The sequence below is a fragment of the Oncorhynchus masou genome, chromosome 4, assembly GCF_036934945.1.
Source record: "Oncorhynchus masou masou isolate Uvic2021 chromosome 4, UVic_Omas_1.1, whole genome shotgun sequence".
Classification (NCBI taxonomy): Eukaryota; Metazoa; Chordata; class Actinopteri; order Salmoniformes; family Salmonidae; genus Oncorhynchus; species Oncorhynchus masou.
Genome location: NC_088215.1, coordinates 6,434,430 through 6,452,664, shown reverse-complemented (window position 1 = coordinate 6,452,664; position 18,235 = coordinate 6,434,430). Strand labels below are relative to the sequence as shown.

Here is an 18,235-nt window from a genome sequence, read left to right as displayed (position 1 = left end):
TCATCAAACTTTGTCATCAAAGTCTGGCATTCTCTGGATTTATGGTGCTTTCAAGACAACTGGGAACTCTAAGAAAAAAAAGTTGAATCATGATGACTTCAGTAATCTTCAGGTCGTAGCTCTAGAAAGAGGCCTGAGTTCCCGATTTACAATTCCGAGTTGGATGAAAGTTTTTTTTTTTAAGTAAAAAAAGTATTTTCCCAGTTGTAGCTCATTTTACCCGAGTTCTTAGTTGTCTTGAACTCACTAAAGTCAGATTTTGCAGTTCCGGGTTAACAGTTGTTTAGAACGCGTCACAAATCATGCTTCATTGACAGTATGGCTAATGTTGAATATTTATCATTTTAAACTAGGAATAGAGACCCTTATTCTTAGACTTGGGACCACACAGACACTCCACTGAATAGCGGGCTAATGAGTGCTTTGCAATGCTTGCAGTTAGCCACTGACTCCTTCCAAACCATGTATTGTTGAATTTGCAATTTCCAACTCATTGTGTAATGTTTTTGGCCGATGAGCACCGATATGTTTTATCTATAATTTCAATTAATTATTTATCTTCATATGACAAGGATTAAAAAGGATTTGCCAGTAGATTGTTGACTTGATTTATGATGATGACTGCTAGCTAAGATTCTGAAAGTGTGATGTTGACATGATCAGTCCAATCAAAGCTACTGTTGATATAACGTGATTTGATGTCATTTTATCTGTGGCCAATGATCTTGAGCCTTCTTGGATGGGCACTTCTAATGTAATTTTTATTTAAAAATGTTTAATTGAACCTTTTATATATCTAGGCTAACTAGGTAACTCTATTGCAGCACCCAAGGGGCTTGAATTGTCAAGCTCTACCCTTAGACTTGGCGGTGACGTGGTGTCCCCATGAGTGACAGAACATTGAGCCAATCACGGCACAACGCTCTGTATTTTCTGCTGGTTTGCCCCACCACCACAGAAAGCACTGAGCTTGGCTGAAAAACCTGCATTTTGGAGCTCACTTACTCAAGAAAACAAAGAAGAGACCATGTTTGTATGCGGCTTTATTAACTCAATTGTTTTTTTTTACATTGTTTGCAAACTGATATGTGACACATATTAATACCAAAATAACATGCAAAACAGGCAAGACCTATTTTTGGCTAAGAATGTGGGGCTCTAAACAGGTGGGGCTCTGCATTATTATTTAATGCAATTACATGAATTGTTATAATTGAAACACGTGCAATATAATGTGCAATTTATGCATCATACATGCAATATAGCCTACAGACCAGTAGATGCATCTGCTAGCATATACGGCATAGCAGCAGCAAAAATGCATACTCCTGCTGTATACAGTTAAAGTCGGAAGTTTACATACACTTAGGTTGGAGTCATTAAAACTCATTTTTCAACCACTCCACAAATTTCTTGTTCACAAACTATAGTTTGGCAAGTCGGTTAGGACATCTACTTTGTACATGACAAGTAATTTCCCAACAATTGTTTAGAGGCAGATTATTTCACTTATAGTTCACTGTATCACAATTCCAGTGGGTCAGAAGTGTACATACACTAAGTTGGCTGTGCCTTTAAACAGCTTGGAAAATTCCAGAAAACTATGTCATGGCTTTAGAAGCTTCTGATAGGCTAATTGACATCATTTGAGTCAATTGGAGGTGTCCCTGTAGATGTATTTCAAGGCAAAAACTTCAAACTCAGTGCCTCTTTCCTTGACATCATGGGAAAATCAAAAGAAATCAGCCAAAGCCTCAAAAAAAGAATTGTAGACCTACACAAATCTGGTTCATCCTTGGGAGCAATTTCCAAATGCCTGAAGGTACCACGTTCATCTGTACAAACAATAGTACGCAAGTAATAATACCATGGGACCACGCAGCCGTCATACCGCTCAGGAAGGTGACGCATTCTGTCTCCTAGAGACGAACGTACTTTGGTGCGAAAAATGCAAATCAATCCCAGAACAAAAGCAAAGGAACTTGTGAAGATGCTGGAGGAAACTGGTACAAAAGTATTTATATTCACAGTAAAATGAGTCCTATATCAACATAGCTTGGAAGGCCACTCAGCAAGGAAAAAGCCACTGCTCCAAAACCGCATTAAAAAAGTCAGACTACGACTTGCACATGGGGACAAAGATTGTACTTTTTGGAGAAATGTCCTCTGGTCTGATGAAACAAAACTATAACTGTTTGGCCATAATGGCCATCGTTATGTTTGGAGGACAAATGGGGAGGCTTGCAAGCCGAAGAATACCATCCCAACCTTAAAGCACGGGGGTGGTAGCATCATGTTGTGGGGGTGCTTTGCTGCAGGAGGGAATGGTGCACTTCACAAAATAGATGACATCATGAGAAAGGAAAATTATGTGGATATATTGAAGCAACATCTCAAGACATCAGTCAGGAAGTTAAAGCTTGTTCGCAAATGGGTCTTCCAAATTGATAATGACCCCAAGCATACTTCCAAAGTTGTGGCAAAATGGCTTCAGGACAAGAAAGTCAAGTTATTGGAGTGGCCATCACAAAGCCCTGACCTCAATCCTATAGAAAATGTGTGGGCAGAACTGAAAAAGTGTGTGCGAGCAAGGAGACCTACAAACCTGACTCAGTTACACCAGCTCTGTCAGGAGGAATGGGCCAAAATTCACCCAACTTATTGTGGGAAGCTTGTGGAAGGCTCTCTGAAATGTTTGACCCAAGTTAAATAATTTAAAGGCAATGCTACCAAATACTAATTGAATGTATGTAAACTTCTGACCCAGTGAGAATGTGATGAATGAAATAAAAGCTGAAATAAATCACTCTCTACTATTATTCTGACATTTCACATTTTTAAAATAAAGTGGTGATCCTACCTGACCTGAGAAAGGGAATCCTTTTTACTAGGATTAAATGTCAGGAGTTGTGAAAAACTGAGTATAAATGTATTTGGCTAAGGTGTACGTAAAGTTTCGACTATATACAGTACCAGTCAAAAGTTTCGGACACATCTACTCATTTCAGGGTTTTTATTTATTTGTACTGTTTTCTACATTGTAGAATAATATTGAAGACATCAAAAGTATGAAATAACACCTATGGAATCATGTAGTAACCATAAAAGTGTTAAACAAATCAAATATATTTATATTTGCGATTCTTCAAAGTACAGCTTTGCACACTCTTGGCATTCTCTCAACCAGCTTCATGAGGTAGTCACCTGGAATGCATTTCAATTAATAGGTGTGCCTTGTTAATTTGTGGAATTTCTTTCTTTCTTAATGTGTTTGAGCCAATCAGTTGTGATGTGACAAGGTAGGGATGGTATACAGAAGATAGCCCTATTTGGAAAAAGACCAAGTCCATATTAAGGCAAGAACGGCTCAAATAAGAAAAGAGAAGTGACAGTCCATTATTACTTTAACATATGAAAGTCAGTCAATCCGGAAAATGTCAAGAACTTTGAACGTTTCTTCAAGTGCAGTCGCAAAAACCATCAAGCGCTATGATGAAACCGTCTCTCATGAGAACCACCACAGGAAGGGAAGGCCCACAGTGACCTCTGCTGCAGAGGATAATTTCAGTAGAGTTAACTGCACCTTGGATTGCAGCCCAAATAAATGCTTCACAGAGTTCAAGTAACAGACACATCTCAACATCAACTGTTCAGAGGAGTCTGCGTGAATCAGGCCTTCATGGTCTAATTGCTGCAAAGAAACAACTACTTAAGGACACCAATAAGAAGAAGAGACTTGGGCCAAGAAACATGAGCAGGGGCCTCCAGGGTGGCACAGTGGTTAAGGGCGCTGTACTGGAGCGCCAGCTGTGCCATCAGAGACTCTGGGTTCGCGCCCAGGCTCTGTTGTAACCGGCCGCGACCGGGAGGTCCGTGGGGCGACACACAATTGGCCTAGCGTCGTCCGGGTTAGGGAGGGCTTGGTCGGTAGGGATGTGCTTGTCTCATTGCGCACCAGCGACTCCCGTGGCAGGACGGGCGCAGTGCGTGCTAACCAAGGTTGCCAGGTACACGGTGTTTCCTCTGGCACATTGGTGCAGCTGGCTTCCGGGTTGGATGTGCGCTGTGTTAAGAAGCAGTGCAGCTGGTTGGGTTGTGTATCAGAGACTTGACATGACTTTCAACCTTCATCTCTCCCGAGCCCATACAGGAGTTGTAGCGATGAGACAAGATAGTAGCTACTACAACAATTGGATACCACGAAATTGGGGAGAAAAAGGGGTAAAGAAAAGAAAAAAGAAACATGGACAATAGACTGGTGGAAATCTGTCCTTTGGTCTGAGTCCAAATGCTAGATTTTAGATTCCAACCGCCGTGTCTTTGTGAGACGCAGAGTAGGTGAATGGATGATCTCCGCATGTCTGGTTCCCACCGTGAAGCATGGAGGAGGAGGTGTGATGGTGTGGGGGTGCTTTGCTGGTGACACTGTCAGTGATTTATTTAGAATTCAAGACACACCTGACCAGCATGGCTACCACAGCCTTCTGCAGCAATACGCCATCCCATCTGGTTTGCACTTAGTGGGACTATCATTTGTTTTTAACAGGACAATGACCCAACACACCTACAGGCTGTGTAAGAACAATTTGACCAAGAAGGAGAGTGATGGAGTGCTGCATCAGATGACCTGGCCTCCACAAACACCTGATCTCAACCTAAATATGATGGTGTGGGATGAGTCGTACCGCAGAGTGAAATAAAACAGACAACAAGTGCTCAGCATATGTGGGAACTCCTTCAAGACTGTTGGAAAAGCATTCCAGGTGAAGCTGGTTGAGAGAATGTCAAGAGTGTGCAAAGCTGTCCTCAAGGCAAAGGGTGGCTACTTTGAATAATCTCAAATATAAAATAGATTTTGATTTGTTTAACACTTTTTTGGTTAAAATATCATTCCATATGTTTTTATTTCTTAGTTTTGATGTCTTCACTATTATTCTACAATGTAGAAAATAGTAAAACATAAAGAAAAACCTTTGCATGAGTAGGGGTGTCCAAACTTTTGACTGGTGCTGTACATTATGGTGTCCTTATGTGACCCCCTCAAAATACACCACACCTCTGCGGTTCTCAATTGTAGGCTCGTGATGTCATCAACCAAACCCCGTCTCACACCAGACTTGATTATTAGGATAGACTACACTTTATGCAACAGTACTCATTATTAATGGGCAAAAGATTACGGCGCAGTCAATCTATTTTAGTCTACTAAAGCTTATTAGCGGACTAGACTGTAGTGCAAGAGAGTGGGGGTGACTCCTGGGTGAGACTGATAGATAGCGGATCCGAGTTAACTGCATAGCGGAGCGCGTTTCTGTCTTAAGGGCTCGCGTTTCCCCGAGGTTGTTGCACCGCTCTCTAGGTCCTTCTCCGCTCTCTAGGTCCTTCTCTCCCCGACTATCTCGCCCTAAACTATTTTCGCCTGGACTCGCAAAGACAGACGGGCGGACATACTGTAGCGAGGGGGACGGATCCGGGTTCACCATGTTGACTTTGTTGACAGCGATGTACATAGTGGTGCGGGCGGCATCGTCGGAGGTAAGACTCTTGTCCTTGACCGAACCAGCCACCAGCATACCAGAGGGGCTCTCAAACGAAATATTAAGGCTTCCTTTGAATTAACTACAGTTGCCAATTCGACATTGACTCTCCTCCCTATAGCCTATGTCTTGTTGAATTACCGTGATAAGCTCTTACATACCTAATCCTATAGGGTAGCCTAGTGAAATATTGGTTTATTCGGGTCCCCGTTAGTTTTTGCCGAAGCTTCATCTATTCTTTCTGGGTAGTAGACACTGTCGACTAGAAAATGATAGGCCCATAGGCTACTATTTGGGGGTATCTATCCTCAGTCAACAAGACATTCGAATTGAGTAGACTACTGTGAGGCCTACTCATTCACAATAGCCTACAGACTTGATCAAAGTGTCTGTGGCTCGACCGTCCTGTCTGTGTGACCACATCATCATTTATTCATTGACTGCCTCCCCTCGGCAGCTTTGGTGAAGAACGCGAGCGGGTGTTCATTGCACCATGGATAGCTCCATGCCACCCGGTGCGTCAGACAGGCGCTGCCTCCATAGGGAAACCAACTATTTTCACCGGGCGATTATGTAACATTAATGCCCCACTTCCCACAATCCTAATGAAACGGATCTAATTAAGCAATAAAGCACGAGGGGTGTGCTACATGGCCATATACCACGGCTAACGGCTGTTCTTGTGCAAGGACGACGCAACGCGGAGTGCCTGGATACAGCCTTTAGCCGTGGTATATTGGTCATATACCACAAACCCCTGAGGTGCCTTATTGCTATTATAAACTGGTTACCAAAGTAATTAGAGCAGTAAAAATACATGTTTTGTCATACCCTTGGTATAGGTCTGATATATCACGGCAGTTAGCCAATCAGCATTCAGGGCTCAAACCACCCAATTTATAATTCGTTTTTATATCTGTTTGCATAACAATAATCTAAATGTTTAGCCATGTAGCGTTTTTGTTAGATGGTGTATACCGTGTACATCCTGTATATACGACTAATACAACTTAAATCATTGTAAATAATAACTAAGTGACATTTTAAATATGCTGTGTTCTGTCCTGGTTGCTTCATGTAATAGAGAGGACATGAATTATAGATAAAAAGTCAACAGGCTTTTGAAACAAGTTCTTTTGAAACCTCTGAATGCATCCACAGAGGGACATGCCAGAAACGATGGGATTATGGTGCATCCAAACTAAATTGCATTCACTAAACCTAACCTTGTTCTTACCCCCGCCCTAGAAAAAAAAGCTCATATGCCTGCTCATCAGTTGTGAAGATAATGCCACTTTAGTCTGTTCTATTGCTAAGCATCTTGTGACGAGTCTACCAGAGCCACATCACTGCACTTGACTTCAAATGACCCCGCTCGTGCCCCAGTGGAGGTTACAGACAGACATCTTCTTCCAATAGTCTTCTGTTAGAAAAAGTTAGGTGGACGTTATACTTACTACGTGAGGATGAATCGTATTTTGTGTTTGAATTAGGCTACCAGTTGGCCTATGACCTATTTGATTGTACCCACCTACCAAATAAAGATGCAGATAGTAAGTAAGGCTGGGAGAGGACAGTGGTTTTCAAGTTAAACCAATATGGACAAATCTTGCCCAGCACTTTCACTTATCAGTGATCATGAAACAATGAGGCCATGAAAGAGAAGTGTCTCCATCTTATAGACAATGGCCATTAATAGTTGCTTAGTCGTAAGTCACAGAACCAACCTTTGACTCCGTCTAAATCAGGCTTTTGTTGGGTTGTTGAATTAATCATTGCTTGAAATATTGTTAATGTCTTAGTCTTATTAACTTGAATTATGAGCCATTAATAGATCATTTACAAAGCATGTTTTTGATTGGCTAAACATTTATCCTGTCGGCGGGCTCAATCTTTATAGGAAAATGCTGTGTGATGTAATGTAGGCGTGATGCATTTGTAAAAGCAAACATAGATTGATATCAGGGTATAGGCAAGGGGTTGAATTCATTGGCTGAATTCAACTTGGCATAGGCTACCAAAAATCCACTAACAACATCCCAACACAACTCTAATGTATATCTCTGATTAATGAAGTGTATATAGATTCAAATGTGTGTTTTCTTAAACAGAGATTGAAAAAAAGCTTGGCCAAGTGTTAAAACTATGCTATCCTCCTTCATTCATTGATTAGGCCACAGTAAGAACTGCAAATGACTGTGTACAGAAAATCCCTAGGATACTGTCTATCTAGTCCTTTTAGAGGAGTGATGAACGTCTGCTAATTTATTTAAAAAGTTATTTAAAAAAATGTGTGGCTGAAAGACGCAAGAAGCAAGGTATTTGTAAAAGAAGATATATGAACGCGGCCCACACTCAGCTTTTGTGTGTGGTCCATATAAGGTCATGTGGGCGTGGCCTTCGAGAACAACGAGCTGGCACTGCAGCGGTTCTTCATGGGGAATGTGTTCCTTTTCGTGATTTGAGCGGGTAAAAAGACCAGCATCAGTGAATATTCAACTACAGATCCCTGGACAGGAATCCAGTGCGCCACCGTCTTACATTTCAATACAAGCGCAGAGGTGACCCTTCTGTCTAGTCCTAGCGAGAGAAACGGTGTTTGCAGGTTTAACCGAGATCCTCTATCTCAAGTGAATATGGTAAGATGTATGTTTATTTTGTTGCCGTCAAGTTATAGCTAACTGTTATATGAATGATGCATCGAACGTTTTTGCTAGGTAGGAAAACAGATGCTTGTCATTTTTGATGAGCAACTTGGGGTTTGTGTCCACTTGTCATTGAAGCCGGGAGCGAGCATCAGCGGTTAATCTCATGTTTGATCAAAGATTAGTCTGTTGTTTCAGCAAAGATTTCTGGCTAACGTTCACCATCTCTTTCTGAAGTCGTTCGCTAACATTAGTCAGAAAGATGGCCAACCAGCCATCTTGTGCGGTAACCCCTGTATTAAAGCCTCGCTATTGCTATTTTACTGCCGCTCTTTAATTAGTTGTAACTTTTATTTCTTGTTTTATTTTAGGTATTGTTTTGTACGTATTTTTTCTTACCTGCATTGTTGGTTAAGGGCCTGTATAAGTAAGCATTTCACTGTAAGGTGAATAACAAATAACATTTGATTTTAAGAAATGAGGATGCTGGATTTTTAAAAATAGTCTCCAGACTACAATTCCGAAATTAAGAAGATAACGTAAAGTGCCTGATTCGGAAATTGTTTCCGCTTTTTCACGCTAGCAACAATGTAGCCGCGGTGTCTTCAAGAGCGGTGTGGTCAGCTTGTAACGACTTTCGCGCGTGGCATTAGTCGAAAATGGCATCATCATCATCATCATCATCATCATCATCATCTTTATTTCATTCAGTTCCTCTGCCAGCTAATGCAAAGTGCGTTTCCATCTGTCGACACTGAATTTTGTCATTTTAATCAACATAGCAGTCAGATGCGATTACTGCCGCTTCATTTGCGTATCCCTGCTATGTAGGTCATTACTGCTGTGTTGGAAGATTGCACAGAATGATTATGGTGTGTGTGTGTGTTGTTTTACAGGCCGACCCAATCCGTGTGCTGGTGACTGGCGCTGCTGGACAGATCGCCTACTCCCTGCTGTACAGCATCGCCAAGGGAGATGTCTTCGGCAAGGACCAGGTAACACGGCCAAGGCCTACTTCTACCCGCACACGCTCTTTCAAATCAGCTTTGTCCTCGAGCACAGGAGGTAGACGGATGCTGTAACATGTAGGCTATAAAGATATCGTTACATAAGCGCATGTGAATTATGCATGGGTTGTGAATTTTTGGCATGAGGTCGGGAAGGGCCAGCTCTTATTTTTGTCAGCTGCTTGAAGAAGAAAAAAAATCCCTCTTTGCAATCGTTTCTGTTCTAGCCCATCATCTTGGTCCTGTTGGACATCCCTCCCATGTTGCCGGTTCTGGATGGGGTTGTGATGGAGCTGCAGGACTGTGCTCTCCCACTCCTGAGGGGTGAGCAATGCTTTTCTATTTCTGCCTGGGCTGGTCGTGAGAACATATGCACCCATTATACATAGGCGTGCTTTTTGGCATGATTTACATTGTGTCCTCCCCCACCTGAAACATTTAAAATGCATTGGGTGTGGACTGTATGTGTGCCTCCCTGTTGCTGCTGTACTTTTCCAATAGCTCTAATTTCACAGCAGCAGGGATGGTCCACGACAGACTGCTGTGGGAAGGAGTGTCAGAAAGGAGGCCTACTATTCGTCGGTTCCCAGGGGCCTATTGGACATTCCAACCAATCCTGGGAGTGGTGGGGCAACAATAGGGGAGGTGGGGGTACAAGACATCTCGTGCACCAATGAGCCCTGACTGAAGTTCATCCTGATAAAACAGGGATAGACTTTTTCATTAGTTGCCACAGAGCAAACATTATCCACGAAATCAGCACATTTGGCAGTGTTTCAAGAAACGAGACAATTTATCAGCAAGGTGGAGCCACTGAGTGCTAGACTATCGGTTTGGAAATCAAATCAAATCAAATAACCTGGTGTGTGTGTGTGTGTGTGTGTGCACAATTACCTAAGGGCATTTCCCACACAGAGACTGTTTGTCCTTCCCTGATCTTGCATTCATGTACACCCAGATGAGCCAGAAATAGCAGTATAATTACTGTAAATTAAAAAGGTCATTAAAACGTTCAGCTACCACCACAAACAGAAACTGCCAACACACCTACTATTTTACTAACTTTAGCAGACATTCTATGCTTAATTTGTCTTATAGAAAGTTTTTTTTAACGCATCTTAAAACCATGATTGTGTTGCTTTTTTGTCAAATCTGACTTTTTATGTTCATTGCAGAATCCAGTAAAACCATTACATCTCTCTACAGATGGGGCAGTAACACCGTTGACAACTACATCCACTCTATCCAACACAATATCCATCATAACTAACCGTCACCCCACCCCCATCTTCATCCACAGAGGTCATCCCCACCGACAAGGTGGAGCTGGGCTTCAAAGATCTGGACGCCGCCATCTTGGTGGGCTCTATGCCCAGGAAGGAGGGCATGGAGAGGAAGGACCTCCTGAAGGCCAACGTGGCCATCTTTAAGACCCAGGGAGCCGCCCTGGAGAAGTACGCCAAGAAGTCCGTCAGGGTAACTGTCCCTCTGTGTGTCTATGACTCGGCATGTTTCGGGCCACTGCCGCAGAGCAGCAGCAGCCTGGCTGGAGAGAGGGAGAGACACACACACACACACACACACCCACCCCGCACCAAACAGATAGCTCTCATTGTTAACGATAATCAAGGGACATGAAGGCACAACAGTACTGCAAAGGCCCGGTTGTGGGGTGTTGAATGATGTTAAAAGGTGTTTTGGGGAAAGGTTCATCTGCTTTTACAGATGTAACATTTTGGTGAGATACATTTTTGATTCCTGTTAAAGACTTGACACAATACCTCTAGTTCTATGACATTTGACATGAACCAGCTTGTAGAACTTTCCTTCCTTTAAAAGTCACACAAACCTTTTTGACAAATCAGACTATAGTTTGACCTTTTCACATTTAAAAAGGGCCAGTTTTTTTTTAACAGCCTTATACTTCTATAGTATCGGCGCAAGTTCACATCTTACAGGCTATTAACCCTGTGTGGAGTGGGCTGTGTTCCAAAGCCAGTGATGAAAACTACTCCACGCTGTGTTGTGTGTGTGTGTGTACACACTGCAGTCACTGGTGTCACAAGGGGGGCCTTTGGCCACTGCGGGTTTGCAGCAACAACTAGACGTCAGTGAGACGAACAAAGCCTCACCTCTTCTAATGGCCAAGGTCAACGACTTCTGATCCAGGAATGTGTGTGAATTTGAGTGGTCAGGTTTCTATACAATCTATGTAGCTACATAAGAACTGAATGCCCGTCCTCTAAAGCGAGTGTGTTTTTAGAAGAAGAGTACTTTATTGATCCATACGAGACGGAAATGTGGATTGTACTTTACCCAATCCCTCCTATACCTAGTACCCACATTAGCCAGGAACAGTACAGCGACCCGGTGAGTAGTTTAGGGGTTGAGTGCCTTGCTCAGGGGCCATAATGGCGGGAGATGTTATCTTTCTAGGGTTGGCGCTGGCAGCCATAACACTCATGTACACACAGCGATCCCTTTAAATCGAGCTAATCCTCGACCTTCATTTACAGGAGATGTATTCTGTGCGTGACATCAATCTTATATTGATTTTTTGGGGGGCATTTAGAAAGTGTCAGCATTTCCCTTAGTCGTGACTCATGTTTCTCAGTTGCACTGCTACTCTTTTTTTTATATATATATTTGCACTTTTTAAATATATATTAATTTCATGATATCCAATTGGTAGTTACAGTCGTGTCCCATCCCTGCAACTCCCGTACGGACTCGGGAGAGGCGATGGTCAAGAGCCATGCGTCCTCAGAAACACAACCCTGTCAAGCCGCGCTGCTTCTTGAAACACTGCTCACTTAACCCAGAAGCCAGCCGCACCAATGTGTCGGAGGAAACACCGTACACCTGTTGACTGTGTCGGCGTGCATGCGCCTGGCCCGCCACAGAGGTGACAAGGACATCCCAGCCGTCCAAACCCCACTGCAGTGCCTTAGACCGCTGCGCCACTCGGGAGGTCTCTGCTACTCTTTCTGATGATGTGCCATCTCTGCTTTGCATAAAACCATGCGTATGCTTTTAGATGTATAAATAGTCACATACAATGGCACACATGAAGATGAGGACTTAAAATAGGACTTACTCTCGTTTCCTACTCTGAAATGGAGCTGTTCGTGAATCTGTAGTTTGAGTGAGTGATGACTCTTTGATTTTCTCCCCAATTTCGTGGTATCCAATTGTTTAGTAGCTACTATCTTGTCTCATTGCTACAACTCCCGTACGGGCTCGGGAGAAACGAAGGTCGAAAGTCATACGATACACAACCCAACCAAGCCACACTGCTTCTTAACACAGCGCCATCCAACTCGGAAGCCAACCGCACCAATGTGTCGGAGGAAACACCATGCACCTGGCAACCTTGGTTAGCGTGCACTGCGCCCGGCCCGCCACAGGAGTCGCTGGTGCGCGATGAGACAAGGATTTCCCTACCTGCCAAACCCTCCCTAACCCGGACTACGCTCGGCCAATTGTGCGTCGCCCCACAGACCTCCCGGTCGCGGCCGGTTACGACAGAGCCTGGGCGCAAACCCAGAGTCTCTGGTGGCACAGCTGGCGCTGCAGTACAGCGCCCTTAACCACTGCGCCACCCGGGAGGCTCTTTGATGTTTCTCTCTCTTTCCCTCAGGTCTTGGTGGTGGGAAACCCTGCTAACACCAACTGTCTGATTGCCTCCAAGTCCGCCCCCTCCATCCCCAAGGAGAACTTCTCCTGCCTGACCCGTCTAGACCACAACAGGGCTCGTTCCCAGGTAGGCCAAAGCCAAGAGTCTCCGTCCAGAAAAACACACTAGTTCCTAGCCTCGAGGCACTTGTTGTAATGTCCAATCCATCTATACCCTATGTACTTCTGGATATCTGAGAGGATTAAGTGTGAGCAATGTGATTGGCTAGTTGGACATTTTACCATATTGCTTAAACCTAGTCAATCATCTTATCTCTACAAGTGCATAAGGTGTAGGGGCTGTAAGTCCATTTGGAATTCGATCTGAAACAAATGGGTATTCCAATATGGTCAAAAACCCCATGAATGACATCATAGCCTGTGTCTGCCACTAGGTGGCGATGCGTTGCGGCGTGCCCGCCGATGCAGTCAAGAACGTCATCATCTGGGGCAACCACTCATCCACCCAGTACCCCGACGTGCACCACGCCATGGTCAACGTGCATGGCAAAGAGGTGGAGGCGTACAACGCCGTGAAGGACGACAGCTGGCTCAAGGGAGACTTCATCTCTGTAAGTGAACTCTAGTTTTGGCTCTTCTGACCAAACCCATTTTGACATAATTTCCCATAAAAATGTACTGTAGGGCATCCTAACAATTTGCTTCAAAAGGCATTATTCTGCCTGTTTTTTCATGGCTTCGTTTATGAAAATGTTCATGGCCTCAAACTGTACAAATGTACCAAGTTTCATGCCTTATGGAAAAAGAAAACAATTCGACCCAAATCTGCACACGTCGCTTGGACTACTGCTCATAATCAAATCAAATTTTATTTGTCACATGTGCCGAATTCAACAGGTGTAGGTAGACCCTTACAGTGAAATGCTTACAAGCCCTGAACCAACAATGCAGTTTTAAGAAAAATTTTGTTAAGTAAAAAATATATAAACAAATAATGCTTTATGAATGTAGTTATACATATTAATGATCAGCTATTTGCACCAATGTTGCGTATGCATAGCTCATAGGTATTATAAATGTGCGATCCTTACCTGAATGAATCCCTATTCAGGGAAAAGTGAGTGTGGGTTGTGGGTGTCATCTGGACCCCATGTCTCATCTTTCAATAATCTCTTATCTGAATACAAGCATTTTCACTGAATCTATTGACTCGTGTTGTTCCTTTAGTTGTAATGAAGCCGTCCTAAATCCCCCCCCCACTCTCTCTCCCTCTCTCCTCTCTGTCTCCTGCAGACGGTGCAACTGCGTGGTGCTGCCGTCATCAAGGCCAGGAAGCTCTCCAGTGCCATGTCTGCCGCCAAGGCCATCTGTGACCACATGAGGGACTGGTGGTTCGGCACTCTCGATGTAAGTCGTGTGTTTGGGAGGTGGGGTGGAATGACGTCAAGGGTCTGCAGCGAACCCCCCCCAAACACCATTAAAACACTAACATTTAATGCTAAACAACTAACATTGTTCAAATGTTTATATATTGAAAAGTGATATCTTGGAACAGAGCACCATGACTCCTCATTATTTTCAATCTGGAAGAATCCACAAACATGAAAAGCGTTTTGTTTGGATGTCTCAGACAAATTCATGTTAATTTGTCGGTACTCTTAAGTGGGAAGCCAATATCATGGGGTTGCATAATTCTGCTAACTTTCCTGGGAATTGGGGGGGGGGGGGGGTTACAAAATGTTGTGTTTTGTGAAGCTGAGTCCCTGGCCTGACTGTTTGTCCTGTTGTTATTTTCAGGGTGAGTTCATGTCTATGGGTGTTTACGCTGGTGGAAACTCCTACGGAATCCCCGAAGACCTCATTTACTCATTCCCTGTTCATATCAAGGTAAGGCATAACCATAGAGATGGATAGAGGGCTCTTGTGCCACAGTTTATTTATAGCCCTCAATGGCACTGCTCATTCTGTCACAGAAAAGGCCATTGTATACATAGCATCTCTATGGACATAACTAAATCAACCCTGGCAAGGTGTATTAATAGAACATATAAACTCAGCAAAAAAAGAAACGTCCCTTTTTTAGGACCATCTTTCAAAGATAATTCGCAAACATCTAAATAACTTCACAGATCTTCATTGTAAAGGGTTTAAACACTGTTTCCCATGCTTTTTCAATGAATAAACAATTAATGAACATGCACCTGTGGAACGGTGGATAAGACACTAACGGATTACACACGGTAGGCAATTAAGGTCACAGTTATGAAAACTTAGGACACTAAAGAGGCCTTTTTACTGACTCTGAAAAACACCAAAAGAAAGATGCCCAGGGTCCCTGCTCATCTGCGTGAACGTGACTTAGGCATGCTGCAAGGAGGCATGAGGACTGCAGGTGTGGCCAGTGCAAGAAATTGCAATGTCCGTACTGTGAGACGCCTAAGACAGCGCTAGAGGGAGACAGGACGGACAGCTGATCGTCCTCGCAGTGGCAGAACATGTGTAACAACACCTGCACAGGATAAGTACATCCGAACATCACACCTGCGGGACAGGTACAGGATGGCAACAACAACTGCCCAAGTTACACCAGGAACGCACTATCCCTCCATCAGTGCTCAGACTGTCTGCAATAGGAAGAGAGAGGCTGGACTGAGGGCATGTAGGCCTGTTGTAAGGCAGGTCCTCACCGGCAACAACGTCGCCTATGGGCACAAACCCACCGTCGCTGGACCAGACAGGACTAGCAGTAATTGCTCTTCAATGACAAGTCACGGTTTTGTATCACCAGGGGTGATAGTCGGATTCGCGTTTATTGTCGTAGGAATGAGCGTTACACCGAGGCCTGTACTCCGGAGCGGGATCGAGGTGGAGGGTCCGTTGTGGTCTGGTGCGGTTTGTCACAGCATCATCGGACTGAGCTTGTTGTCATTGCAGGCAGTCTCAACGCTGTGCGTTTACAGGGAAGACATCCTCCCTCATGTGGTACCCTTGCAGGCTCATCTTGACATGACCCTCCAGCATGACAATTGCCACCAGCCATACTGCCCGTTCTGTGTGTGATTTCCTGCAAAACAGGAATGTCAGTGTTCTGCCATGGCCAGCGAATAGCCCGGATCTCAATCCCATTGAGCACGTCTGGGACCTGTTGGATCGGAGGGTGAGGGCTAGGGCCATTCCCCCCCAGAAATGTCCGGGAACTTGCAGGTGCCTTAGTGGAAGAGTGAGGTAACATCTCACAGCAGGAACTGGCAAATCTGGTGCAGTCCATGAGGAGGAGATGCACTGCAGTACTTAATGCAGCTGGTGGCCAAACCAGATACTGACTGTTATTTTTGATTTTTCACCCCCCCTTTGTTCAGGGACACATTATTACATTTCTGTTAGTCACATGTCTGTGGAACTTGTTCAGTTTATGTCTCAGTTGTTGAATCTTATGTTCATACAAATACTTACATGTTAAGTTTGCTGAAAATAAACGCAGTTGACAGGGAGAGGATGTTTCTTTTTTTGCTGAGTTTATATATCATTTACCGATGGGTGGTTATTGAAAGTCCTTGTTACCCAACATCTGCTTTTCAGAGTTTAGGTTATACCAACATCGGCCTACTATTGCAAGCCAGCAGTTTACACAGACTTTTGCCGCATTCATTTGCAATTGGAAAATCGTGACACAACTGTGTTACGCAGAGCATTGTGGGTACTGTAGTCATGTACTGTAGTTGTGATCCTGGACTAGATGAGGTGTGCTAAAGAGCCCCCTGTTTCATCCTCATCCATATTCTCCCCACAGAACAAGTCGTGGAATATCCATGACGGTCTGCCTATCAACGACTTCTCCCGCGCCAAGATGGACGCCACAGCCGCCGAGCTGGTGGAGGAGAGAGACACGGCCCTGTCCTTCCTGAGCCAGTGACTCGCAGTGCCACTTACTGACACACCGCCACAACAGCAGCACTTAGAAGACCCCCAGAACCCTCCTGACTCACGTCTGTGACCAATAGACCCACTCGAGTCCCCTGCGCAATTGGTGTGTGTGTGTACCTCTCTGTATGTATGTGTGTGTGTAAGGTCACGGTTATTAATAATAAACCTGTAATAAAGAAATGCTATCTAAACGTTGGCCTTTGTCGGAAGACACTGGAGGATTGTCCTTTGGGTAGATGGTAACACACAATAGTTCTACTGTACTTGTACGTGTTATCTAACAATAAAAACAGATACAACTGAAGACCCATTCTGTGGATTGTGGTTGGTTATTTGACTCAATATCTTTCAAGCTAGGGTTTTCTGTTATTTTTTTTCCAGTTTATAGAAATATGGTAGTTATATCATGACTAGTGAAATGTTGAGTAATACTTTTTCTAACCCCTCTTTCCGTTGAGCCTTCAAACATGTTGAACTCAAAGTATTGTGATCAAAGAGGGTATTTCTGAAGCTAATTATCTTGTCAGTCAGAAAGAAAGACAAACAATCATTACATGTTGATGTCATAGATGGTGAGGTTCATTGCTCTTTGCAATGAAACGTTTGACCACATGGAGGCAGTGTTGACAGCGTTTTACTACTCAGGGACCCTCTCAAATCGATCAAATGGTAGTTTAACCATATTAACAAGATTCAAGTAGTGAAAAGCCTAAGATTTGTGGGGGATTTTAATCTCCCTGTTACCCAATCATTTCTAAGCCACGTTATCAATGTTTTAAAAAATAGCAGTTGCATGCATGTGAAGTTATTTTTGACAACCAACTGAGAACCTATCATGAAACAGGAATCTATTATTTAATCAACCATCCGGGACTGCCCGTCGGAAGGCACTCTTTGCCCATTTTGCAGTGCCTGACAAACTGCACAGCGGCCAGGGGCTGAACTTTAAGTCTACTGTTTGGTGAGCTGTGCTACGCAGGCAGAGGGTGGTCGGGAAGACCCAGACACCCCACTCCAGAGAAAATGAGAAGAGGGACACAGTCTCTCACATAGAGATCCTATTAAATGACATATGAATTGTTTTAAACATTTTATACTTTCTCAATTGCTGGAATGAAAGTGTTCCTTTACCAACACAGCGCGTGCGGCTGTCACTGGTGTCTGTTCTCTCTCAAGTCGTTGACGTCCATCTTTCATTGAATGTCCAATATTTGCTATCAAATTACAGAAGGCGATCAAAGACTATATCGGCTAGGCTTTTGGGAACTATTTGAAGAGATCACATAGGAGATCTTAGTTTATAGTATTTGATCAGTTTCTGGAATGTATTTTCAGGCTTTTGGTCCCTCATCAGCTGACCACCAGAACCAGGGAGTCTGGTGGGCCAAAAAGGCATGGTACTGGGCCCAAAAACAGAAGGCTTCCACTGAGGTTTGGGGTATATTTGGGGATTACTTGGAGGGGTGGATTAAGCCTCAAAGATGTT

At 43.8% G+C, this 18,235-nt stretch overlaps 1 protein-coding gene across 2 annotated transcripts; it reads left to right on the top strand.

Annotated features, from left to right (window-relative positions):
• Positions 1–5,337: 5,337 nt before the first annotated feature.
• LOC135522332 (malate dehydrogenase, cytoplasmic-like) lies at positions 5,338–17,059 on the top strand. 2 transcript variants are annotated; one of them, XM_064948480.1, is made up of 9 exons: positions 5,338–5,535; positions 9,079–9,177; positions 9,417–9,513; positions 10,490–10,665; positions 12,830–12,952; positions 13,260–13,436; positions 14,119–14,232; positions 14,623–14,712; positions 16,616–17,059. In XM_064948480.1, exons 1-9 carry the CDS (start codon positions 5,482–5,484, stop codon positions 16,736–16,738), a joined length of 1,053 nt encoding a protein of 350 aa, XP_064804552.1. In that variant the 5' UTR covers positions 5,338–5,481; the 3' UTR covers positions 16,739–17,059. The 2 variants fall into 2 exon arrangements, with proteins under 2 accessions (XP_064804552.1, XP_064804561.1); XM_064948489.1 differs by lacking the exon at positions 5,338–5,535 and adding an exon at positions 8,006–8,176.
• Positions 17,060–18,235: the final 1,176 nt, after the last annotated feature.

Excerpts from the sequence above, each read along its gene's own strand:
- LOC135522332 (XM_064948480.1), top strand. The coding sequence starts at position 5,482 with ATGTTGACTTTGTTGACAGCGATGTACATAGTGGTGCGGGCGGCATCG. Across the intron at positions 10,666-12,829 it reads ACGCCAAGAAGTCCGTCAGG|GTCTTGGTGGTGGGAAACCC; the intron begins GTAACTGTCCCT and ends TCTTTCCCTCAG. Across the intron at positions 13,437-14,118 it reads TCAAGGGAGACTTCATCTCT|ACGGTGCAACTGCGTGGTGC; the intron begins GTAAGTGAACTC and ends TGTCTCCTGCAG.